Raw genomic sequence first — 27,300 nt, forward strand, 5'->3', positions numbered from 1 at the left:
AGGACAGTCGCATTAGATGTAGCTCCAGAAGAATGCACTTATTCGTTACCATTTGAATTGTAGCTCGTTAGTCACCTTTCCATGTGTTCATTTTGTCAATAAACTAAATTGCTAGTCAAAGAACTAGATGTTCTGTGTGCATCATCACCATGGCCACACACAGATCATAATGTTGGAGTTTTATAGAACTTTGGTGAGTCTACAGCTGGAGCACTGCGTGCAATTCTGGTGCCACACTGTAGGAAGGATGTGACTGCACTAGAGGAGGTGCAGAGGCGATTCACCAGGATTTTGCCTGGGATACAAAGAGAGGCTGGATAGGCTTGGGTTGCTTTTTCTGGAACAGAGAAGACTGAGGGGCGACCTGATTGAGGGGTACAATATTATGAGGGTATGGACATGGTGGATATGGAGCAGCTGTTCCCCTTCATTGAAGGGTCAGTTACGAGGGGACTCATGTTTAAGGTGTGGGACAGGAGGTATAAGGGGGATTTGAGGAAAAGCTTTTTTACCCAGAGGGTGGTGACAGTCTGGAATGCACTGCCTGGGAGGGTGGCAGAAACGGGTTACCTCACATCCTTTAAAAAATACCCAGATGAGCACGTGGCACGTCATAACATTCAAGGCGATGGGCCAAGGGCTGGCAAATGGGATTAGGATTGGTAGATCAGGCGTTTTTCATGCGTTACTGCAGACTCGAAGGGCCCAAGGGCCTCTTCTGCACTGTATTTTTCTGTGATCTGTGATTTTCTGTGAAGTGAGAGCATGTAACTGCATTTGATACGGTACAAGAGCTGTCAATTATAGCCAGGTGTTTATAAATATGGTGGTTAGTTTCACAGCTGGGTTCTTGAGATCTATTCAATCACAAAGGTCGGTGGGAGGTTGAATCACCCTGATACTGTGGGAGGGGGGGGGGGGGGTGACCCAGTAAATCCGGTGGTGGGGGGCAGAATTGCATTGTGGGGGGGGGGGTGTGGCTAGCCACCAGATCTTTCTATAGGCCACCCTCACAATTGTGGCCCAAAAGAGGATTTCACCAAGGAATCCATTGCAATTCCTGCCATGCATAAATTTGTATGGCAAAGGATAGGGAAACGTCTCTGGATTCCCTCTCCCAGGGTGAGCACAAATCAGAGATGATTCACCTCTGGCAAGAGAACATAATCTCCCAAATGGTGAATTCAGCACAATGTCTCTAATCATTTACTCCCCAGGGTACCTTCTTTCTATAAACAAAATTCCATTAGCCCTACTTTGGCAAACAATATCCATGGCTGGAATGAATTATGTTTTTACATTTACGATACTTTAATTGCACCTCTGTAGCCTCAAAGTCTAGTTGCCTTTCGCACCAGAATTTAAAAAAATTTCTGCGGCAATCAGATACACACCGTAACCATTACTGCACCAGCTACATATAATAGCATATACGTCTGAAATGTCAACATTCATTACATGTGGAAGGGAAACAATGACTGAATCATAGAATCCCTACAGTGCAGAAGGAGGTCATTTGGCCCATCAAGTCTGCACTGACCCTCCAAAAGTGCACTCCATCCAGGTCTACTGCCTGACCCACCCCAACTCTTCCTATCTCCGTAACCTTTACATCCCTGGATACTAAAGGGCCATTTAGCATGGCCAATCCACCTCATTTTCCCAAATTCTTTGAACTCTGGTTCCTACAGATTAGAGGGTAGTGACTGTAACCCCGCTATTCCAACAGGGAGGTAGAGAGAAAATAGGGAACTATAGACCTGTGAGCCTAACGTCAGTAGAAGGGAAGTTGCTGGAGTCCATTCTCAAGGATTTCATAGCACAGCATTTGGAAAGCAGTGGTGTAATCAGACAAAGTCAGCATAGTTTACAGAAGGAAAATCATACTTGACAAATCTACTGGAATTCTTTGAAGATGTAACTAGAAGAGTTGACCAGACTTTCCAAAGATTTTCGACAAGGTCTCACATGGAGATTAATATGAAAAGTTAAAGCACATGGGATTACAGGTAGTGGCATGAGGTGGATAAAAAGCTGGTGAAAAGTCAGAAAGCAAAAGGTTGGAATAAATGGGTCTTTTTCTGATTGGCAGGCAGTGACTAGTGGGGTACCACAGAACTAGGGGGTCATAGTTTGAAAATAAGGGGTAAACCTTCTAGGACAGAGATGAGGAGAAATTTATTCGCCCAGACAGTGGTGAATCTGTGGAATTCACTATCATAGAAACTAGTTGAGACCAAAACATTGTGTAATTTCACGAAGGAATTACATATAGCTCTTGGGGCTAAAGGGATCAAGGGACATGGGGGGAAGACACGATCAAGGTATTGAACTTGATGACTAGCCATTATCATAATGAATGGTGGAGCAGGCTCGAAGGGTCGAATGGCCTCCTCCTGCTTCTATTTTCCATGTTTTTATGACATCTTTGTGGACTGTGGGAGGAAACCGGAGCACTCAGAAGAAACCCACACAGACATGGGGAGAACGTGCAAACTCCACACAGTCACTCAAGACCGGAATCGAACACGGGCTCCCTGACGCTGTGAGGCAGCAGTGCTAACCACTGTGCCACCGAGTCGCCCAACAGACGTTCGTGTCCGTTCCACCCTTCAACCTGGCTGCCACAATGAAAGTTCTTCAAAATAACTCAACTTTGACGCAATTCGGAATAAAAATCATTCATTTTAATTACAAACACTGCAATAAAGTTATGAAAAGGTGCTGACACATGAAAATAATTTACATTTGATGAATGCATTAGCAGCAACAATGTACCGTTTTAGATTCTTCATGCAACATCGGTAAAAATGGGCTCCCTGAACCGACTGAGTATAAAGTCACATGCAGAATAAAGTCGCCGAATGGGCATATCATTGGCAATGTTGTTCACCACAGATAATATTTACATTTGGTGACCGTTTATTTGGGAACTAAGAATCAAAATGAGGTAGAAGAGTCAAGGAGTCTGAGGGAGTAAAGCACAAATCAGTAAAAGTATCAACACAGGTTAATGTGGTCAAAAGGCAAGTAAACCAAGAACGCGGGTGGAACTGTAAAGTAGAGAAGGTGTTCTAAATCGGGACTGAATCTGGGTTCGGCCATACGTGAAATATAATATACAATCCTGGTCATTATTATAAATAGGATATAGAAACAGGAGAGAGGGTATAAAAATCTACAACTAGAAATGTGAGCTTGTCGGGAGAGGATGGACAAGCAGGGTGTTCCTTTTCTTGCAAAGAGAAATCTGAGTGATGTCCAAATGGTGATGTCACAGAGTGGTCACAGAGCGAGGGTTTCCATCGTGCAAAGAAACAATCTTGAGAAACCATATAATTACCAAGACGACAAATAGAAAATTCAGAAGAAGCTTCTTCAGCCAAAGAGTGGTGAGAATCGGAAACTCTCGACCACACTGTGTAGCTAAGGCAAATAGTAAGCATGTATTTAGGGGTGCTGGATAAGCATATGAGAGCGAGTTTGGGGGACCCTCAAACTGACTTAGAGATTGGGGAACCCTTTCAAAGGGCGCCCCGATCTCCGAGGAGCCGGTCTCATTCAGCTCCCATTGCTGAAAACATTGAAAGTATTTCTCAGTCTGGGTTGGACCGGGGAGAAACTCCCCAAGGCCACAAAAAATGACCACGGGTGCGATCTAAGGGCCATGTCGCACCCGACCCGCACGTTTTACCCGGCTCGCTCTGCCTCGCGAGATCTAACGGGATCTCATGAGACACCTCAATTGGGCAGGGCCTAAATTTGCCTTTTCAAGTGTACAGTATGGCTCACTTGAATATGCTGACGCCGGAGTTACCCAAGGTGCGGGATCTAATCCCCGCTCCTCAGAGACCTCGGAACGAGCACCGTTTAGCACTGATCTCCACAAACATGGAACAGGCACCGGGGGGGGGGGGGGGGGGGGGGGGGGTTCCCCTAAGCGATCGGGGCCACCAGGTAGTCGGGTTCTGGGCAGGGTAGTACCCTGGCAACCATGATGCCACCCGAGCACCGGCAGCCTAGAATGCCAACTGGGCACCCGGGCAGTGTTATCCTGACATTTCCAGGGTACCCAGACTGCACTGCTACTCTGGCCAGCGACATTTCTAGGGGTGCCAGTGCCCGGGTGGCAATTTGGCCCACACCGAGGATCGGGCCAGGGACCTAGGGGGTAGGGCTTTGGGTGTGTCTGTGACCCCTTATAGGTGAGTCCGGGTATTGGGGGGGGGGGGAGAGGCATTCCTCGCCGAGGCCCCAAAATGAAGCAGGGTCCCGTTTAATAGTCCCGTTCTCGGTGCTCGGGAAACACCCGGCTAAACGCGTCCAGGGTGCCCAGGTCTGGATCTCACCCAAAAGGCTGGCAGGAAACACCCCTGTCAAACCCACCCAAGATGACACTTTGCCATTTCGTTGCCAGAAACGCCCCCCCTTATAAATTTGCTCCAATTATTACCGTCATCACACAACCTTTTCTCCTTTTCATTCGGCCAAAGTTTAAAAATTGTCAAGCCAACAATAGTCAGAATGGCTGCTCAATATTTTACCCTCAAGTGCATGACACATTCTCCCACCGGTTGTGCTCGTTCCATTGAGTTCGAGTATTCCCCCACAATGCAGAGTGGGAACTAGAATATGGTGGTTTAGTGGCTCTGCCACTGACTCAGTAATCCTGGATGACTATCCGGAGACATCTCTCCAGCTTGGGAATTTAAATATCGTTCAACAAACTTGGAATTGAACAATGAAGCTCGTGAATTATGGTGAAAGACCATCTAGCTCACTGTTGCTGTCTTTCCTGGCTCTGGCCTACTAGTGGTCCCAGACTTACAGCACTGTGACTGACTCCTATCTGCCCTTTGAAATGGTGAGTTAGTTCCATTCCACAAAGTGTCTCACACCGGCCCCCCAGTGGAAAACGAGGGATGACCTTGGCATCAATGCCCATCATCCCTTGAATGAATTAAAAAATTATGTATGCGCGCATTCACTAGCTTAATGTTCCGGGAGTCAAAGCAGTGCACAATCACAAGATGCTTTCGATGCTGCAATTATGGGCGGCACAGTAGCACAGTGGTTAGCACTGTTGCTTCACAGCGCCAGGGTCCCAGGCTCGATTCTCGCTTGGGTCACTGTCTGTGCGGAGTCTGCACGTTCTCCCCGTGTCTGCGTGGGTTTCCTCCGGGTGATCCGGTTTCTTCCCACAAGTCCCGAAGACGTGCTTGTTAGGTGAATTGGACATTCTGAATTCTCCCTCACAGGCGCCGGGAATGTGGCCGACTAGGGGATTTTCACAGTAACTTCATTGCAGTGTTAATGCAAGCCTACTTGTGACAATAATAAAGATTATTATGATTATTATTAATAAACAAATGCTCAAATGCATTTATTTTCAACAGTCGGATTTTGTTAGTAATAAATAAAAACAGAAAAAGCTGGAAAAACTCAGCTGGTCCGGCAGCATCTGAGGAGAGAGAATCAGAGTTAACATTTCAAGTTTGTTCAACTCTTCGAAATTCCCCATTTGACTGAGTTGTCCTAGTTAATTGACCAACATTTCTCAGACTAAATAAAAACATTCTCTCGCTGTTAAACATCATAGTTCTTGTGCATTGAACTCTCCGCTGGATTCAATCGCATGAAGCAACTTCTCTCTCAGTATTTTGATGTTGCTGTAATTGGGAAGGTCCAGGCTCCTGGAACAGGTGTAGGCGCGAGGATATGAGGAATCCGGTTCACTGCTCCTGGTGTTTATAATGGCAATCTTGAGATTCTGAATGCCTCCCACTGGGAGCCTGTCGCTTCCCGACAGAAAGGCTGAGAATGGGAAAAGAACAGACACTGAAATAAAAGTCCTGTTCGGAACAATCAGGATAGATTTCTGTGTTAGCAACCTGACCTCAACAGCCACCAGGTCCACTTGGCCGTTTCTGTACTCACTCCTGCACCTTTAACCCTGTTTGCTGTGGGTGGGCTCGAAGTTGCTGCACAAAGTGAAGTCATTTAGGACCCCAAAATCCACTTTAACTGCTCCATTTGGTTCTACATTCCTATCTTTAAAATTGAATTTGACCCCAAAAACAGCAGCATGAAATGCCAGAATGACATTTGAAACAGATGAAATATCATGGGCGGGAATCTCCATCGACCGACGCAATTGGGCGGAGAATCAGTCAGAGGGCCAAAAAATCGAGGCCGGTGCATGCTCCGTTGCCTCGACAGCGGCGTCAATACGTTCCACTCTGCACGTACCAGGAAGCACCATTCACATGTCATTAGCGGGCCTGGCCTGGTATCCTCCAGGCCTCCGTGAGGCTCTGCCACTGGGGGGAATTCCCGGTGGCGAGGTTCACATGGTGAGCAGCACCATGCAAAATGGGAAAACTGGGATGTGTAAATTGTGAAAGACCAACGATAAATGGTTCATGTTTAAGCATACAAGACCATCTCATCCATAAGCCACGACAGCCGACAAACATATTCCAGCAGAAACGCTCCCACGGGCAGGAGGTCCTGTAATCCGAGGACCTACAGGGCGGGATTCTCAGATCTGAGGCTAAGTGTTGATGCCGTCGGAAAGGCCATAGCGTTTCACGACAGCGCAACATGGCCTCAGGATCAGCAATTTCTGGTCCCTACAGGGGGCCAGCATGGCTCCAGAGTGGCCCACGCCGCTCCAGCTGCTGATCCCGGCGTCAACTGGGTGCCGCAGGGTCCGCGTATGCGCAGTGGCACCGGCGCCAGCACGCACATGCGCAGTGGCTCCCTTCTCCGCGCCGGCCCCGACGCAACATGGCGTTGGGCTAAAGGGGCCGGCACGGAAGAAAGGAGGCCCCCAGCCCGAGAGGCCAGCCCGCCGATCGGTGGGCCTGATCACGGGCCAGGCCACAACGGAGCCCCCCCCCCCACCCCCCCCCCCCCCCCCCCCCCCCCCCCCCCCCCCCCCCCCCCCCACAGGCTGCCCCCAGACCCTTCCACGCCGAGGTCCCGCCGGCTGAGAGCAGATTAGAACGCCGCAGGCGGGACTCAGTCTTCTTCTAACGGCAGCTCCGGGCTGAGAATCGGCGGGGGACCGTGTAGAGCGGCCCCCGACCGCGCTGCACCGACCACGCCAGCGCCAATAGCGCCAATTCTCCACTCCGCGGAGAATCGCGTCCCGCCGTCAGGGCGGTGTGGCGCGATACGCGCCGGTTGCGGGGATTCTCCGGCCCGGCCCCGGGCTGAGAACCCGCCCACATTTCGGATAATTGACAAGAGATCCAGAGGGGAGGTGGGGAGAATTTGCTATTGCAATGAGACGTTACAATCTGGAATGCACTGGTTGGAAGGATGTTGGAAGGTGATTCAGTGATAACAATAAAAGGAGGGTGTATAAAGGTTTGAAAAGGGAAAGAGATGCAGAGCTTTGAGAAAGGAGGAAGAGAATGGGGCTAATTGGATAGCTCTTTCAAAGAGCTGGCACAAAGAGCTGGCACAAAGAGCTGGCACAAAGAGCTGGCACAAAGAGCTGGCACAAAGAGCTGGCACAAAGGGCTGCTGAATGGCTTCTTCTATAGTTTTTTTGCCACCTTGAGGTCCACCCACCTTGGGCGATGAAATGAATAATCTCAGTTGTACCAAATAAAAACATCCTCGGTCCAGGTAATGGACATGCTGAGATGCACATACGTTATATCCATGAAAACACACTGAGCTTACTCACCCAGAAAACGCTTTTTCTTCTCCACATCTAGGTTTCTGAAGACTTCCCAAAAATTCCTGACTGCTTTGTCAGTTCGTATGTAGCCATCATAATCTGCATTCTATAGGTATAAAATGTAGATTAATAATGATGAGTTTGTATTCTCTTGACCTGAGATGGTTGAGTGATGATCTAATTGAGATATTCAAAATGATTTAAAATGACGAAGCAGATTCTGAACTGAGGGGCCCAATGTTAAATTTGAGCAAGGCCATTAGTGAGTGATGTCAGGAAGGGGTTTCACACACAAAGTGTGATAATCTGGAACACGCGACGGTGGCTATGGTGCTGGCTCAATTGTAATCTCCGAGATTGAAATTAACGGATTTGCCTTGGGTAAGGTTATCTCGGAATGTAAAGCAAATTACTTCAATCAGAGCAGAGGTATAGATAAGCCATGATTTAATTAAATGGTGGGAAAGGGTTGAGGAGCTGTGTGATCGCTTCGTGTTGTGCCCCCGCTCCACTGTACTTCCCACCGAAGCTGGGGGCAGAATTCAATGGAAACGTTTCTAAGTTCATTGGTGGCGGGTTTTTCTGGGATTTTCCCGCCGGATCTGACAGCGAGTTCCCCACCGCTGTCCAATGACACAGAGGGCGCGATCTTCCCAAAGGGGCACAATGTCCCCGAGGGAGTGCATTTAGCCGCGTGTTTCCCGGCGCTCCCAGTGGTGCGGTGGGGCCTTGGCAGTGCCAAGCTGGTGCCACGACCAGGATGCCAGGCTGCCCAAAGGGCATGCAGCTGGGGGCCTCTGTTCCCCTTGGTGACCCCTCCACGAGTGCCGTTCCGTTTGTGGCGACCAGCACCAAAGAGCACTCGCCCGAGGTCCCCAAGGCAAAGCGATTGAGTCATGAAGCCTCAGGTAACTCGGGAATCTGCTCATTAGAGTAAGGCTGTAATGTGCAGATTTGCCAAAAGGTGATCCGCCTATTGTGGGCAGGATTCACTTTGCAACATCAGTGTTGCGACCCGGGTAGATCCCGGAGAATGGGGTATCCCGGCTTTCAATGGCCAGCAACACAGTGGCGAGCTGCTTTTCTGAAGCAGCGTGGCTGGAGGATCACTTTTTTGGCCCCTGGGGGTGCGTCTCACCGGGTTAGCCCACATTTCTTTCAGCACTGGAGAGCTGAACGTAGAGATCAGGCCGCCATTTTGAAAGGGTATCCTGATCTCTAAGTGAGCTTGTGGGGCCTCCCACCCATGGGCAATGTCATCCCCACACACAGATGGGCATTACGCCACACCCCACTGACGTGAGGACACCCTTTTATGGGGTCCATGGAGGTCCCCTTCTTCAGGCCCCCCCCAATACCTCCTTACAGGCACCCCACCTCGAGAACCCCCACCCACCACCCCACAACCTCCCAGAGGCCCCTATTTATCTACCATTCACCACACCTCAACAACCCCCCCGCCCTCCTTTCATGGGTATGGCCTCCTCTTCAGCCCCTCACCCCTGGTAGTGCCACCCTGGCACCTGGGCACCATTGCACTGCCACCCTGGCACCCAGGCAGTGCTCCTGCCAGCTTGGCTGTGCCACCAGGCACCTTGGCAGTGCCAGAGTGGCAGTGCCATGGGGTCTGTGTTCCAGGGGGAGGACCAGGGGGACATCCTTCACTGTCGTTGACCGCACAGGGGCGTCCGATGGCCTGGGAGACCGCCCTGGGTGGTATTCCACCGGGTCCACGTTTGTGCGAAACAGCACTGAATGGCACCTGGCTGGGGAGGCTGGTAGATCCAGGGTCAGCGCGTTATGTAGGTTTAAACCCGACTTAGACGTGCGCCGTTTGGTCAGGCCCTTTTGGGCATTATTCCGATACCGACGCCTCGGGGGCCTTGGATAGATCCCGTGAGGAGTGAAGGTTGCTGGGAAGCCTTCGAGGGGCCTCACTCGGCATCTACTCGAGTGAGAGGGCAACCCAGCTGGTAGATTGCACCCCCATGTCTGATCAAATTCCCATTGACTGGGCTTAGGTTAAAATGATCCCCCGGGGATTTTAATAAAGGTGTGATGTGTTTTGGATTTATGGATTATTGTTGAATGTGCTGTGGCACTCCATTCATTTCCTGTACAGACAGAAAGTGTCAAGGACGTTGAGAGGTAAATGTGCAACACAGCTCCAGACCTGTTCCAGCAGCTCCCACTCATAATCGGCGTTTCCATGGATAAGGTCTCTCAGTTCTTCAGGTTGGAATATTTTCACAACTGCCACTGCCCAATCGCTGAAACCTCGTGCAAAGGCTTCAAATTGATTATTCACGGAAGTGTTAAGTTTATAATCCACATAAGCATCAACGTACTGTTTCCTATTTGAAAACAAATTATAGAGTTAAAAACTGCAGAACTCACACGTGACACCTCAATCTGATCATTCCTCGAGCAATCTAAATTTAAGGGAATACAAGACAATCTCCATTAATTGATATTTTTAATCGACAGAATGAAAAGAGTTCATATTCAACCTTATCTATCACACTGCCACGGTTTCCTGTGAAGTAGAGTTGGAATAGAGCTGGACAGCAATCAGATTTTCAATAGCTTAAACCGGTAGAGTGAAGTTACTGCTCCAATCGAACTGTTACCAATGACACATTACTCTTATCAGATTCATGGAGCTACAATCATATATTGCGCTGCCACTCCACCCCTCCCACACCCACACTTGTCCTAGCCCCCCCACCCCCTCGAAATAGTGGATCTTCTTTCAGTAAACCAGCTATGGTAGTTTCTTAGTTAAATCATTGTGAGAGCATGGGTTCAACGTGGAAATTTGAGGAGTTTTTGTTATATTCTGTGTTGTGGCTGTGGTAAAGATGCACACAGGACATCTAGTTCTTTGACTAGTAATATAGTTTATTAACAAAGTGAGCAGGTAGAAATATAACTGACGAACCATCATGCAGATGGTAATGAATAATTGACCTCTCCTGGAACTACTTCTAATGCGACTGTCCTCCAGTACACCTTACTGCCAACTGCCATATCTCTACTGCCACATGGTGTATCTCTATTGCCACCTCCTGGTCGGAGGGCACACAGCTAACTATATACATTCATGCGTATATGCATGTCACCACATTTTTAGCTGCTTTAAACAAATATTTAGGAATGAAATGTTTGTGCCAGTAAAAGTGATGTGTGTAACCATTTGTTGGTCGAACGGATTCACTAATGTGGCGTAGGAAGGAAACCTTCCACCCTTACCCAGTCTGGCCTGTAACGTGACTCCAGTCAGACACCAAGGGCGGGATTTTCCTGTCCCGACTGCAGCCGGGATTCACTGATCCTGCCGAAAGTTAGTTGACCTTTGGTTGGACCGCTGCATCCTCTGCGGTGTGTCCCACCGCGGTGTGGCCAAAACATCTTGGCCCAAGACTGATGCACAAATTCTTCTGAGATAAAGGCGGCATGGTGGCACAGTGGTTGGCACTGCTGCCTCACAGGGCAAGAGACCCGGGTTCGATTCCGGCCTTGGGTCTGTGTCAAGATTACATTTTCTCCCCGTGACTGCGTGAGCTTCCTCCGGATGCTCCAGTTTCCTCCCACTATCCAGAGTATAAAGATTTTTTTTAAAAAATTCATTTACGGGTTGCGGCCTGGTTAGGCCAGCATTTATTGCCCATCTCTAATTGTCCTTCAGCAGGTGGTGGTGAGATGTGCCGGTTAGATGGGTTGGCCATGATAAATTGCCCCTTAGCATCCAAAGGTTACGTGGGATTATGGGGTTACAGGACAGGGCTAACACGAGAATCTCAAAGTATCATGTTGGACTCACCTTCTCAAAATTATTTAACTAAGAAACTATCACAGCCGGTTTCTGAAAGAGGATCCACTATTTCGGAGGGTCGGGGGCTAGGTGGTGTGCTGTTGGTGTAGACTCGATGGGCCGAATGGTCCCCTTATGCACTGTAGGCATTTTATGATTCTATGAAAGGTACCAAGGTGTAGGCTGAAGGGGTGACTTCTGTTTCTAAGACTCGTAACTCTGAAGTCATCTAACAAGTCACTCAATTTGATCAAACCGATGTAAAGAATAAGGTAATGTGAGCAAACATGTTAACTGCCCATCAGGTGTGGCTAATGGAATTTCTGATTAATCATAGAATCATACAACACAGTAACTCATCCTATCAGTGCTGATTATTTGAAAGAACTGCCTCATCTGTCTCAACATCCAACCCTCTTTGCCCATACCCTTGCAATTTATTTTCTTTTAAGTATCTATTGTAATACTAATATTTTTTTAAATTGTCTCTTTGTAAATCTTCAGTAAATCTCCTTAAAATACATGCCACAGTATATACACCTCTACACCTACACCTCCATCTACACCTCCCACTGCCGGGGGAAAGCGGGCAGCATAATCAAGGATCCCTCCCACCCGGCTTACTCACTTTTCCAACTTCTTCCATCGGGCAGGAGATTCAGAAGTCTGAGAACATGCACGAACAGACTCAAAAACAGCTTCTTCCCCACTATCACCAGACTCCTAAATGACCCTCTTATGGACTGACCTCATTAACACTACACCCATGTATGCTTCATCCGATGCCAATGCTTATGTAGTTACATTGTATATATTGTGTTGCCCTATTATGTATTCTCATGTATTTTCTTGAATTCTGTTTAATTCCTTTTTCTTCCCATGTACTGAATGATCTGTAGAGCTGCTTGCAGAAAAAGACTTTTCACTGTACCTCGGTACACGTGACAATAAACAAATCCAATCCAATCCAATCCAATATATAGAAACATAGAAAATAGAAGCAAGAGGAGGCCATTTGGCCCTTCGAGCCTGCTCCCCATTCATTATGATCATGGTTTATCATCCAACTCAATAGCCTAACCCCGCTTTCCCCCATATCGTTTGACCCCCTTCGCCCCATGTGCTGTATCTAACTGCTTCTTGAAACGCTACCAACAGACAAGACATATCCTTTAGGAGACATTGCATGCAATGTGCAATACTGAGTTATGTAACCATCCTGAATTGATGCATGACACTAGAAGCCACAACACACGATGCTAAGGTCTAGATATCTACAATTTATTTAACATTATTACAAATGCAGCTCTGGTCAAAGGGCAAATTAATTCAGTAATAATTGAACAGTTTATACCAATGAACATTTACCTATTATGCTTTTGAACTGGGATTTCGCTACCATTTGGAATGAGATCCTGGTAAATAGTGTCCCCATCAGCTGTTTGCCTGGGTACCTGCAAAAATAAAACTCACAATATTTTGGGCTGTCTATAGCTTGCAACCACATTCTACAATGAGTTCAAACTTCATCACATTTACCTTTTCATTTACCTATGTAATATTAATCCAATCAACACATTTAGGCTCCTTAAGCACTGATTTTGTTTCTCCGCGATTAGTTCTCCCTGGGGATTGGGAACGGGGGCGATGCTGCAGATAAAATGCAGGGTACAGCGACCTCTTCTTTTCTCCGGACCCTCTTCTTAGTCAACTGTGCTATTCATTTCTCCTCATCTCTTCCAGTGCCTTCTGAAAGTTTAGTCTCTGGAGGTCCCAACCATCAACAGTTGTCTCCCAGTTGTCAGCGTTAATGTCTGCCATCTTTTTAAAAACCTTCCATGGGTTCTGGGCCTCGTTAGCAAGGCCAGCATTTTTTGCCCAACACTAATTGCCCTTGTGAAGGTGGTGGTGAGCTGCCTTCTTGAACCGCTGAAGTTCATGTGGTATAGGAGCTCCCCAGAGATGTCAGGAAGCACAATCCAGGATTTAACCCAGTGATAGTGAAGGAACGACGATATATTTCCAATCCAGGCTGGCGTGTTGGAGGGGAACTTGCAGGTGGTGGTGATCCCATGCATCTGCAGCCCTTCTGCCAGGTGATAGGTCTGGAAGGTGCTATCAAAGACCATTTGGTGAATTTCTGCTGTGCATCTTTTAGATGGTACACAAGGCAGCCACTGTGCATCGGTAGTGGCGGGAGTGAATCTTGAAGGTGGTGGGATGCGTGCCCAATCAAGCGGGGCTGCTTTGTCCTGGATGGTATCGAGCTTCTTGAGTGTTGTAGGAGCTGTGCTCATCCACTCATCTCAAGTCCAGGGTGTCCTTGTAGCAGAATGTGGATGTCCAGCAGGTTGTGCCCCAATGGCTAGTTCACCGTTCAAAAGGTCTTTGGGTATACGGCCATCATCCATCCAATCAGGAAATAATTAAAGGTGTCCCCCAATGTGCAGAGGTTCAGTAGAATTACCATTTACACGTAAGCAAGATTCATCACTGGAGTGTGAATATATTCACTTCCCTTAATCCTTTCTTACCAGACAAAACAAACAGGTCAAAATAGGATATTCTTTCTTTTGAAGATCATTAACAAAGCGGCTGCAATCTCGCACCCTCCCCTGCCTCAGCACCTGTCACAGGATCACAGCCAACAAAGCTTTTGAGTGCAATTTGTTTCTGGGATGCTGCATGTGGCACGGCAGGCGCACACAGCACGAGGTTCACCTCGATCCCCAATGCTTGCACATTGCTGATTCTGGACAGTTCCTTTGTCACCTCCAGCCTGGACTTTTCAGTTTAGTTCAATTTGTTAATACTTTGTGTGGGAGTCACCACTGTTGTATTATATTGTATATATTGGTATTACGGTAAGGCCCCTGTACTACAGGTGCGGGGGTAGATCCCTGCCTGCTGGGCTCCGCCCAGTAGGGGGAGTATAAATGTGGGTGCTCTCCGAACAGCAGCTATTTCACCAGCTGCTGTAGTAGGCCACACATCTCTGTGTAATAAAGCCTCGATTACTCTGTACTCTCGTCTCATCGTAATTCATACTGCATCACTTTGAAAGTAAGCTGATTTGCAGCGCGGCACAACAGTAAACTTACGGTAAAATCCAGACAAAACGCATCTTCTGTGTCATCGTACTCGTAGTCAAGGACTTCCTGGAGTGAACTGAATTACCAAGAGAAGATACAGAAATAGAAATGTAGTCAGTGAGATTTGCCAGTTTCAAAGCAAGATTTGCATTGGACTTTGCAGCCAATTGCAAATTGATTACTTTCCATTGATGAGACAGAGCTCAGCAAAAGAGATTTGCAAATGTTACATATAAGTTGTAATATCTGTCAGAATGAATTGTAATTTGATTTGTTATTTTCCCCAGGACACTGAACCAGGCCAAAAGGTTCATTTTAAGGAAGTGACTGAGAGGATAGAAGATAATTTGGTGGATTAACAAATGGGCGTCACGATGGCACAGTGGTTAGCACTGTTGCTTCACAGCTCCAGGGTCCCGGGTTCGATTCTTGGTTTGGGCCACTGTCTGTGTGGAGTCTTCACGTTCTCCCCGTGTCTGCGTGGGTTTCCTCTGGGAGCTCCGATTTCTTCCCACAAGTCCCGAAAGACGTGCTTGTTAGGTGAATTGGACACTCTGAATTCTCCCTCTGTGTACCCGAACAGGTGCCGGAGTGTGGCTACTAGGGGCTTTTCACAGTAACTCCATTGCAGTATTAATGTAAACCTACTTGTGTCAATAATAACAGATTATTATTCTTATTAGATTAGTTATGTCAATGTTTGATGTTCACTCACTTTCCTTCTACTGGTGAGAGTTCCTTCAGGTCTTCCAGTGTTGGCTGCACGTGGAGCAGCTTTTTGTACAAAGCCAGCGGGAAGTGAAAATTGCAAATAAAACCATTGGACACAGCAAGTCCGCAGAGAATTCCCACCAGATTAAATACATCATCCCTTTCTAGCTCCTGTGTGTATTTAAAAACAATTAATTTGTAAAATCCTTGCAGGCAATTTCCTAACAACAGAATCATTGGCCGTGGTTTAATAGAAAAGGTTCTACGCGTCGTATCGGGCGCGACTTCCCTGACGGCCGAGCCGGCAAGACCCTGATCCATATTTAATGGCACTTAGTGTCGGAAATTATCCGCCACGAGCTTCACGGTGGAACTAGTTGTCCCACCAGGTGATTTGCCTGAGCTGTTCCCCCGGCAGCTCCCCACTAACAAGAGAGAGCTGCCCAGAAACAGCTCCCTCCCAACCTGCTCCCCAGCAACGCATGACCATGGCACCACATGGACCTGCTCCACACTTTGGGGATGCTGACCTGATCAGGCTCCTGGACACCCTGTTCCCCTGAGGAAGTCGGAGGATCAGCAACAGGGCCGCCAATGCCGCCTGGGCCAATAGTTTGGGCAGCGGGACCAGGAGGATCACCGTCCAGTCCAGGAAGAAGAGCAAAGACCTCCACCGGGCCAAAAGGGTAAGTTAACAGCGGCCCCCTGGCCTCTGTCCTGCCTGCCACCCACCCACCCACCGCACCCCCCACCAACAAGTCGGTGGCTAGCAACCCACCCTCCACAGCATATTACCTCACCTGTTCCCCAGCACACCCTGGCACCCACTCGCTCAACCCTGTGGCCAGGAGCGGTGCCACTCACATACCACCTGCCACAGACTGCCCCCGGTCTGGCTCACAGTGCCCTCTCTCTGTCCCCTCAGGAGAAGTTAGCCCACAGAGGGGTGGAGGAAAGGGCCCAGATAGGTAGCAGGGTTGCGGACATCAGAGTCCTCACCCCCTGCGAGGAACCGTCCCTGGAGATCACTGGGTTGGCCGAGGAGAGAGCAGTCACCGACAGTGGGGTTGGTCTGCACCGCAGAGGTGATGATCCACTGTCCCTTCACCGTGTCTCAAGTGAGTTGTTCATGCCAGACAGAATCATCCTTCCCTCTCATTGATCACATGTCCATTCTCTCGCAGGATCTCCACCTGATCATAGAAGGCCATTCGGCCCATCGGGTCTGCACCGGCCCTTGGCAAGAGCACCTTACTTAGGCCCACGCCTCCACCTTACCTGACCTTTTGGACCAAAGGGGCAATTTAGCATGACCAATCCACCTAACCTGCACATCTTTGGACTGTGGGAGGAAACCGGAGCACCCGGAGGACGCAGACATGGAGAGAACATGCAAACTCCCCACAGTCACCCGAGGCCGGAATTGAACCCGGGACCCTGGAGCTGTGAGGTAGCAGTGCTAATCACCATGCCACCCTGATGGGGCCATCTGGGGTCCCACACCCCATCGCCCCCCCTCCCCACCCGCCCCACTGCCACCTGGTTGGCGAGCTCCAAGGAGACCACCGTCGAGGAGTCACAGCTGCCACCCTCACACTCCACCAGCACAGAGACACGCGCCTCGGTGGACAACACTAGTGGACAAGCTTCTGGGGCACAGTCACGTGAGCATCACATAGTTGCTGCTGCACATTAGACGGGAGCAGGAACATCCAAGCGAGATGACAGTCAGACGCCTGCTGGATTTCAGGACTCAGCTGAGTCCCAGCAAGGTGCCGAGCCTCTGAACAAGGTTATCCCAGAGCTGATGCAGACGCCAGGGCACGGCGTGAGATTCAGGAGGGGATGTCAACAACACTCCAGTGAGGGCATAGCTGATTGGAGGAGTCACACAGGCCAGGGGATGAGGAGACGAAATGCGTGGCACTGAGGCCAATATTGCTAGGGTGGCAGTGGAAAGCCTGGAGAAGGAGGTCAGCGTCTTTGAGTGGTGGTGTCCAAGGTGTGGTTCAGTCTGTGCTGACGACGTGTAAGGGCCTCGGCATCACGTCCCAGTCGGTGAGGGACATGTCCCAGATGCAGGTGGACATTGCGGAGGGACTGCAGAGCGCGGTCAGCCGCACGTGGACATTACCGAGGTTCTCCGGAGCACGTCCCAGGCACTGAGGAGCATCGGCAAGGGGTCAACACCATGTTGCGGACGACGGGGAGGCTCCGGGATCGACTGAGCCAAATGAACAGAGGCCTCTGGAGCTCAGTCCAACTGCCTCTCTGTCCCATGGAGACCCCCAAGGCCCTACCGGAGCTGCCCGAGAGGGGGGAGCGCTGGAGGCAACCTAGTGCCTTCCACCAAGGAGGTGACGGTGGTCTCACCCCCCCACCCCTCCTGACACCGGCACATCTCAAGGTCGGCGGGCAGAACAGGGTGGCACGGTGACGCCAGTGACACCAGTAAGTTGGCCTGGGCCCTCCAGCTCCAGGCCCCCCCAGAGGACGCCTGCCATCAAAGGATGCGGAAATCAGCTGGCTGCCTCCCCCTCTGATGTGCATTGTGGGGACACAGCTAGACATAGCAGCAGAGCACGGGCACTTCAGAGGATTGAGGATCACTGAGTGGGCACTCGGGTTGGTGGGGGAGGCACCGTTGGCAGCTCTGGGTGGCGGTCCTTCTGGTCAATTAAAATGCGCTGCACTTGATACATGTGAAGCCTCTGTCATGTTATTCTTCACAGTGGGCTGGCCAGCACCCCCTCCCCATGTTGCCCTCTGGTCCTCCCACCCCAGTGCCTCCCGGGCACAGTGGTCCTACAAGAAGACCCCCGAATACAGAACATGTGCAGGTGATGGGTGTGAGCGTGCTGTCAGCAGAAAGACAGGAGTCAGACTTTAGCATAAACTGAGGAGCACCAGAACTTACCTCGTAGCAAGTGATGCTCACTCTCCTGCCTTGGATATTGACCCGCTGACAGTGCCCATCACATGGGGTGACGTGTGGGAGATTTGGGGAATGGAGGGAGGGAGGTGGGGAATGGGTGGGAAGGGGGGTTGGAGGTGGCGTGGCCAATATGGCAGGGGGCGATTTGGGGGAGTTGGGGGAAGGACGGATTGGGGTGAGGGGGTTAGCTGAGGGACAAAGCCCCGTCCTATAGAGCGGGCGAGGATGAGGGCCTCCTGGCCCTCCGGGCATGCCGAGGGTCCTCACCGCCACCTGGCCTCCTTCCTCCAGCTGCTCTTGTGGGTCGTCCCCGGGCTTGTCCTCCAGCCCCTCCTGGTCCAGCTCCTCCACTTCCTCCTCAGATGACGCCGCCTATCCCTCCTCCTCCAGCACGTTGCCTCGCTGCTGTGTCAGGCTGTGTAGGGCACAGCTGACCAACACAAAGCAGGAGACTCTCAGGGGGTTGTATGCAGGGCACCACCAGAGTGCGGCATCGGAACCGCATTTTGAGCAGTCCGATGCACCGCTCAATGACAGCACGGGTGGCAACTTGACCCTCGTTATATTGGTTCTCTGCACTGGCATCATTAGCCAGGTCCTCAGTGGGTGCCGCTTATCTCCCGAGAACCCCTTCCTGTTAATGATAACCTGATGTGCACAAGGCGACATGTGTGCCATCAATTATCCCCTGGATCTGGGGCATCCTGGCGATGGCGGAGTATCCTGCTGTCCGGGCATCTTAATGGGCTTGGTCCAGCTCAAGGTTGATGTAGTCAGCTGCCTGGGCAAACAGGGCACCCTGACTTCGCTGGCGAGTAGAGCTCATTAGTGCAGGAAATGGGACTAAGTGCGTCTTTGGTGGGGCGTTCCTCGCCGAGGCCCAGAAATGAAGCAGCGTCCCATTTAATAGCGGGGTCCTTCTCGGTGCTGCAAGCGCCGGGAAACAACCGACTAATCCCGCCCCACAAGGGACTCTGTTTCATTTCCATCAAATCGCGCCCATGGTTTGAGAAGAAACAAAGAACAAAGAAAAGTACAGCACTCCGCGGAACAGGCCCTTCAGCCCTTCAAGCCTGTGCCGACCAAAACAGTGTCTTAAAATTAAGGCAATATGGGTAATGAGCTGAAAACCAATGGGCTAATTCTTATTTTATTATTGACAAGTTATAGATAATTGGCCATTTTTCCAATAATTGGCGAAGGTGGGCTTTCAATATTGTATGGTATATAAAACGGGGTGTGGAGAAGCCATTCTGAGGAGTTAGGCCTAACAGAGGCAGAGAGGAGAGAGTGATGGTTTGTGGAGATGTGATGGGAGCGGTCTTCAATGTTTCTGGAGTTGTCACTTCACAACTTGGTCTGAGAAGCCTGGTGAGCTGTCTGTTCAACTTTTAAAAGGTTAAGCTTCTCTGGGTGGCAAGTGGCGCAGTGGTTAGCACTGGGGCTACGGCGCTGAGGACCCAGACTCAAATCCCGGCCCTGGGTCACTGTCCGTGTGGAGTTTGCACATTCTCCCCATGTCTGCATGGCTTTCACCCCTACAACCCAAAGATGTGCAGGTTAGGTGGATTGGCCACACTAATTGCCCCTTAATTGGAAACAAAAATTAATTGGGTACTCTAAATTTATTTTATAAAATGGTTAAGCTTTCTGGTCTTACTGTTAATTACTGCTAATTGCTGTTGACTGATGCGTTGCTCTTCAACTGACTTGTTGCCTTTTTAATGATGAATAAGCTTTCTGAATTCATCATTTAAAGTGCTCTCTTGCCATGTGATAAAGTTACTAGAACCAGATGTGATTTACGATAGGAAGGGGTTATTGCAACATGAAGTCATAGATCATAGAAGATCATAGAATTTACAGTACAGAAGGAGGCCATTCAGCCCATCGAGTCTGCACCGGCTCTTGGAAAGAGCACCCTACCCAAGCCCACACCTCCACCCTAGCCCCATAACCCAGTAACCCCAACCAACACTAAGGGCAATTTTGGATACTTAGGGCAATTTATCATGGCCAATCCACCTAACCTGCACAGCTTTGGACTGTGGGAGGAAACCGGAGCACCCGGAGGAAACCCACGCACACACGGGGAGAACATGCAGACTCTGCACAGGCAGTGACCCAAGCCGGGAATCGAACCTGGGACCCTGGAGCTGTGAAGCAATTGTGCTAACCACTATGCTACCGTGCTGCCCAATAAACCCAAGGTAAACCCATAAATCTTGTCGAGTGACGGGTGGAAGTCCAGCTCAGACCTTGTTTAGCCCGACCACAGCGCATCAACTCCCCATCGACTTTGCTGCTGGGAAGGGTGGCCAGGGGGTGTGAGCCACACTGCTGGTGTGCATGGCCTCTTTGAAATCTCTGATGCCCGCCTTTCTGGGTCATGTGGGATAATAAGCCTTACCCAGCTGGGGAACCAGAGCAACTCAGAATCCTCGGAGCGCTGGAATATCCGTCCGTTGCTGTGTAGATCCCGACCCTGAGGGTAAAGAATTCCTGCGATACCCCAGGGCCGTAAGATGGTTCACCTGTAAATTGGACCTGAAATGGCAGAATACGGATGAAAATACCAAAAGAAGTGGAAATATTTCAGACTTTTGCCTCCTGTTTCCATTTTTATACAGTTTTGTTCAATGATATATATTTATATATAAACAGTTCCTCATTCCTGATATATTGCCAGCCTATAAAGAAAGAACCAAACCCTTGTTGGTCTTGTTTTGTTTTACTGAGTATCTTGCGATTACCTGGCATAGGTAGGAACTGATACAAAGAAAGGTCTGGTCGATCTGCATAGCATTGCAATTCGGGAATCAGTATCTATAAGCTTACAATATTAACAGCTTTGACCCTGAAGAACTATGGTGTCCACCAGCATCTTCTAAATAGGTGGACAGGGCAGGCGGACAGTAGTCATACTGTGAATTTGGGGGCCTCACGGTAGCATGGTGGTTAGCATCAATGCTTCACAGCTCCAGGGTCCCAGGTTCGATTCCCGGCTGGGTCACTGTCTGTGTGGAGTCTGCACGTCCTCCCCGTGTGTGCGTGGGTTTCCTCCGGGTGCTCCGGTTTCCTCCCACAGCCCAAAGATGTGCGGGTTGGGTGGATTGGCCATGCTAAATTGCCCGTAGTTTAAGGTTAATGGGGGGATTGTTGGGTTACGGGTATACGGGTTACGTGGGTTTAAGTAGGGTGATCATTGCTCGGCACAACATCGAGGGCCGAAGGGCCTGTTCTGTGCTGTACTGTTCTATGTCTATGTAATTAGGCTGGACCCCTGATAGGTTGACCCAGGCTATTGCTTCGAACTTGCACAGGGCCTAGTCTGCAGCAGAACTTCCACCTGCCCCAGACAGCGTCGTCTGTTTAGTTGTCACAGTGGAGCCCAGAAAGGAGTCAAAATGAATGGTTTATTACCAAAGTAAAGTGGAGAAGGGGGAGTTGGTGTGGGAGCTGGAATCGGGGGGGGGGCAGTTTGCGACAGAATTGGCCCCCCCACTTGTTGGGGGTGGTCAGTGAGGCAGTGCAGGGGGGGAGGGAGGGAGAGAGAGATTTGCCAGCGGCATTGTCACAGGTGTTGAATTTGTTGATCCCGAAGAAAGGGGGAGGGACCCACTGGAGTGTGGGTCCTACATGTCCATCTCTTTGTTGCACACGGAAGTGAAAGTATTGCCGAAGGTGTTGGCGAGTAGGTTGGAGATTGGAGGGGTGTGTGCCAGAGGTGGTCTCTGAGAACCAAACATGTTTTTGTGAAGGGCAGGAAACTCTTCAGTAACATTAGGAGGCTGCTGAATGTAGTTATGACTCCGTCAGAGGGGTGGGCACCGGGAGGTTATTATATCCATGGATGCGGAGACGGCCTATTACTGGGTAGAGTGGAGGTATTCGTTGAAAATTCTAGATAGGTTTTGGGTTTGGGCTGATGTTTGCGGCGTGGGTTCGCCGTTTGCATGCATTCCCGGTGGCTAGTGTGCGTACGGACGAGACAAGTTCAGCATGGTAGCACAGTGGTTAGCACTGTGCTTCATAGCACCAGGTCCCAGTTTCGATTCCGGGCCTGGGTCACTGTCTGTGTGGAGTCTGCAACGTTCTCCCGTGACTGCTTGGGTTTCCTCCGGGTGCTCCGGTTTCCTCTCACAAGTCCCAAAGACCGTGCTTGTTAGGTGAATTGGGACATTCTGAATTCTCCCTCCGTGTACCCGAACAGGCGACTAGTAACCTCATTGCAGTGTTAATGCAAGCCTACTTGTGGCACTAGAGATTATTATATTATTACTATTTTGGATTAGATAAGGGGACGAGGCAAGGGTGCCGGCTCTCGCCGTTGTTATTTACGCTGCCGATTGTGCCCTTGGCGATGACCCTTCGGGGGTCGGACGAGTGGCGAGGGATTGTGAGGGGGGGGAAGGGAGCTCCGGGTGTTGCTGCATGGCAGATTGACTGCTTGCTGATTGTGTCGGAACCCACTGGAGAGTTTGAGTATGGGCAGAATTATGGGCCTGCTGGAGAGATTTGGCGCCTTCTCCATGATATAACGGTTGAACACAGGGAAGAGCGAGGTGTTTCCGGTGACTACGGCGGGCAGGGGCTAGTTTGGAGGTACTACCGTTTAAGGATGGCAAGAGGAGGTTCAGGTATTTGGGGATTCAGGCGACCATATGAGTTTGAGCCACGATGATAGGTGGAACTTGACAACGCTGAGAGGAGTAGGCTACGGGGATTTCCTCTATGAATTGGGATCCTTCTGCCTTTAACGTGGCAGGTAGGGTGCAGGTAGGGGTAAAGCTGAATGTTGCTGCCAAGGTTACCGCGGTGAAGGGGGCTTTGCTACAGCGGCAGAGACATAAAGGGCGGGGGGGGGGGGGGGGGGGGGGGTGGGGTCGTGCCACCGAACCTGAGGCATTATGACTGGGCTGCGAACATGGAGAAGGTGTTTGAGGCTGTTGGAGGGGGGGGGGGGTGGCGGCGGAGGAGTAGATCAGGTTGGAGGAGTCAGCTCTAAGGGGTCTAGTCTCAGGGCCCTGGTGACGGCCCCATTGCCGTTAGCACCGGGGAATTATATGGGGAGTCCGGTGGTGCAGTCAACTATTAGGTTTTGGAACCAGCTGAGGAGGCGTTTTGGGCTGGATAAGGTGTCGGTGTTGACGCCACTGTGTGGGAACCACAGGTTTAAGCCAGGGGGAGATGGATGGGATGTACGGGAAATGGAGGGAGGCGGGGCTGGAATGGGTTAGGGATATGTTCTTGGAGGGAAAGTTTGAAGGACTGGACGAGCAGTGGGAGAGGTTTGAGCTGCCCAGGGGTGGAGAGTTTAGGTATACGCAGGTGCGGGGCTTTGTGCGAAAGGCGTGACAGACCTTCCCCAGTTACCGGAGTCCACATTGTTGGAGCAACTGCTGCTCTCTGTTGACTTAGGGGAGGACAGGATTGGGGACATATCCGGGGGGATGGAGGAGCAGGGCAAGGCACAGGCAGTGAAGATAAAGCAAAAGTGAGAGGAGGAGAGGGGAGGGAGATAGGATGGGGGACTCTGGTGTGAGGCAACGCGGAGGGCGAACTCAACCTCCTCTTGCACGAGGGTGTGCTTGATTCATAAGAACATAAGAACTAGGAGCAGGAGTATGCCATCTGGCCCCTCGAGCCTGCTCCGCCATTCAATGTTTTATAATTGTTTTGTTTCTATATGATCCCCCCTCATCCTTCTAAATTCCAACGAGTACAGTACCAGTCTACTCAACCTCTCCTCGTAATCCAACCCCTTCAGCTCAGTGATTAACCTAGTGAATCTACTCTGCACACCCTCCAGTGCCAGTACGTCCTTTCTCAAGTAAGGAGACCAAAACTGAACACAATACTCCAGGTGTGGCCTCCCTAACACCTTATACAATTGCAGCATAACCTCCCTAGTCTTAAACTCCATCCCTCTAGATTCAGTTCAAGGTGGTGCACAGGGTGCACATGACTCGGGCGAGGATGAGTGGTTTCTTCCGGGGGGTGGCTGATGGGTGTGAGAGGTGTGGGCGGGGGACGTCGAATCATGCTCACCTGTTTTGGGGCTGCGAGAAGCTGGAGAGTTTTTGGCGGCCAGTGTTCGGGATGTTATTCAGGATAGTGGGTCGGGAGGTCAGGCCGGACCCGGTGGTGGCTATTTTTGGGATTTTGGTGGAGCCAGAGCTGCTGGATTGGAAGAGGGCCGATGTTGTGTCCCTCTCCTCTCTGACTGCCCGGTGAAGAATCCTGTTGAATTGGAGGTAGGATACGCCACCGGGGATGGTGGCGGCCTGGCTAGGGGACCTGTGCGACTTTCTCCGGCTGGAGAAGATTAGGTTCACTTTGAGGGGGTCAGAAGAGGGCTTCGACGTGGGGCTGATGATTGTGCAATGTTCAGTTCCATTCACAACTCCTCAGATACTGAAGCAGTCTATGTCCAAATGCAGTAAGATCTGGACAATATCCAGGCTTGGGTTTACACATGGCAAGTAACATTCATGCCACACTAGTCCTCGACAAAGATTATCTCCATCAAAAGAAAATCTAACCACTCCCCTTGACATTCAATGGCATTATCATTGCTGAATCTCCCATTATCAACATTTTGGAGGCTACCATTGATCAGAAACTGAACTAGGCCAGCTATATAAATACTAGGACTACCAGAGCAGGTTAGAGGTTCGGAACTTTGTGTAGAGCAATGAACCTTCTGACTTTCCAAAGTCTGACTACCATCCACAAGGCATAAATCAGGAGTGTGATGGAATTTTCCAATTGCCTGGATGAGTATAGCCCCAACAACACTCAAAAAGCTCCAGGTAAGTACTTGATTGGCATTCCATTTACTGCCTTCAACATTCACCTCCTTCACCACTGACACACCTTGGCAGCAGTGTGCACCAACTACAAGATGCGCTGCAGCAACTCCCCACTAAGGCTTCTTTGCGAGCACGTTCCAAACTCAACATCTACCACCTAGAAGTACAAGGGCAGCAGACACATGGGAGCACCACTTCCTGCAAGCTCCCCTCCACGCCACACACCCAACCTGACTTGGAAATATATTGTCTCTCCTTCACTGTCGGTGGGTCAAAATCCTGGAACTCCTTCCCTAACAGCACTGAGGGTGCTCCTACACCACATGGAGAGCAGCGGGTTCAAGAAGGTGGCTCACCACCACGTTCTCAAGGGCAATTAGGGATGGGCAATAAATGTTGGCCAAACCAGCGATGCCCGCATCCCCCCTTCCCATTCCCCCAGTGGTTGCCATAGCTTCCAATCTACTGAGGCTGTTCTGTGGACAACCATCGCTGCACCACTAACTCAACTTCTGTGGGTATAGATTTTGCCGGTGTTTTGGCTAAAATTAAATAAATTAAAATGGGAACTGAATAACATCTTTTGATTTTGTGTGCAATATCAACAGATATTGATTAACAGGTAAAACGATTTTCATGTAGTGGCTTTTTGATGATTAGACACAGAAATATTTCACAGGTGAAAAAGATTCTAGTCATTCGTCAACGTGAGCTGGGTTTCTACCTTAAGTAGAGGACAACACAGATATAATCTGGTGGATCTTAAGCCTTCCAGAGCATCCTGAAGAATCATTTGTCTTGACACCTGCAGACAAATCGGTTGATTTGAAGCCATCAGACTCTGTGCTGTCTGAAAGAAAGAAAGACTTACATTTATAAATAGCACCTTTCAGAGCAACTGGAATCTCAAAGCGCTTTACATAAAATAAAATGTGAAGTTGCCATAGTCCCAGGTGACCATAGGCTGCTTTTCCCCTTTGAGGGGGGAGGGCTGACTGGTGGCGGTTTAACCTGAGGGTCACCTCAGGCGAGGGGCTGGTTGAGAAGGCACGGCCTTCATGAATAACCTTAAGTGGTACAGCAATTGAACCCACACTGCTGGCCTTGCTCTGCATCATAAACCAGCTGTCCAGCCAACTGAGATAAACTGGTCCCCTCCATAAAAGGACTTTATGACGTGTCATCACTGTTGTCTCAGCCCCACAACCCAAAAAACATAGAATCAGATAATTTACAGTGCAGAAGGAGGCCACCGGGTCTGCTCCGGCCCTTGGAAAGAGCACCCTACTTAAGCTCACGCCTCCACCGTAACCCAGTAACCCTGCCATCTTTTTGGACACTAAGGGCCAACCCACCTAACCTGCACATCTTTGGACTGTGGGAGGAAACCGGAGCACCCAGAGGAAACCCACGCAGACACGGGGAGAACGTGCAGACTCCGCACAGACAGGGACCCAAGCCGGGAATCGAACCTGGGACCCTGGAGCTGTGAAGCAACTGTGTTAACCACTGTGCTATTGTGCTGCCCACTATATAGGGAAGGTGGATTAGCCATGCTAAATTGCCCCTTAATTGGAATTTAAAAAAAAACACATAACCTAAAGACTTTAAAGTGGCATCATGTTGAAACCGGCATCATTGCATATGGTATATATAGATATTCAAATATTAGGGCCTACTTCTGCAAAACACTTCAATACATACCCATTGCATTGCCTGTGCTGACCACCAGTTCAATGCTTCCAGCTTTGCTTCCGCGTCAAAGATGCAAGGATAAGCAATTAATTTCTGTTTGATGAATGGATGAAAGAAACACATTTTATGTATGCTGATCAAAATCAGTAACCTGTGCTTAATATATACCTCTAAAAAGTAACAAAGGATTCCCATCTGAAATACTTCCCCCTATTAAGACTTCCTTGTGATGTTGTCTTAATGCTTCAATTCACCATTTACCTACGACCATGGGACATGCAAATTTCAAACTTCCGTTTACACTGCTTTCTGAAGAAGTGACCAAATGTAGCAACGTCTCCACAGGAATATTGTAAAATCTACACAGGTAAAGTGCAAATGTTTCCTGTTTGAGCAACACATTTTACGCACGCTTCTTCAAAATTGAGAATCTGAGTCGTTGTGAGTATTTGAAAGAATAACGATGGGAACCTCATATTAAATTCTTCAGGTTTGAAATTCCCAAAGTCATTTTGGGAAATGGGGGGCGCGATTCTCTGACCCCC

General features: G+C 49.7%; 1 protein-coding gene across 1 annotated transcript in view; it reads right to left on the bottom strand.

Annotated features, from left to right (window-relative positions):
• Positions 1–5,593: 5,593 nt before the first annotated feature.
• LOC119963672 (probable E3 ubiquitin-protein ligase HERC3) overlaps positions 5,594–27,300 on the bottom strand; it is a 71,013-nt gene continuing 49,306 nt past the window's right edge. Inside the window, exons 15-24 of the mRNA XM_038792989.1 lie at positions 26,765–26,848; positions 25,785–25,910; positions 25,566–25,602; positions 20,656–20,747; positions 15,315–15,481; positions 14,609–14,675; positions 12,876–12,961; positions 9,867–10,047; positions 7,700–7,799; positions 5,594–5,814 (exon numbers count right to left, since the gene is read on the bottom strand). Coding sequence (XP_038648917.1) covers positions 5,594–5,814; positions 7,700–7,799; positions 9,867–10,047; positions 12,876–12,961; positions 14,609–14,675; positions 15,315–15,481; positions 20,656–20,747; positions 25,566–25,602; positions 25,785–25,910; positions 26,765–26,848 — 1,161 coding nt within the window. The remainder of the gene's footprint in view (positions 5,815–7,699; positions 7,800–9,866; positions 10,048–12,875; positions 12,962–14,608; positions 14,676–15,314; positions 15,482–20,655; positions 20,748–25,565; positions 25,603–25,784; positions 25,911–26,764; positions 26,849–27,300) is intronic.

Source organism: Scyliorhinus canicula, chromosome 3, assembly GCF_902713615.1.
Source record: "Scyliorhinus canicula chromosome 3, sScyCan1.1, whole genome shotgun sequence".
NCBI classification, from domain to species: Eukaryota; Metazoa; Chordata; class Chondrichthyes; order Carcharhiniformes; family Scyliorhinidae; genus Scyliorhinus; species Scyliorhinus canicula.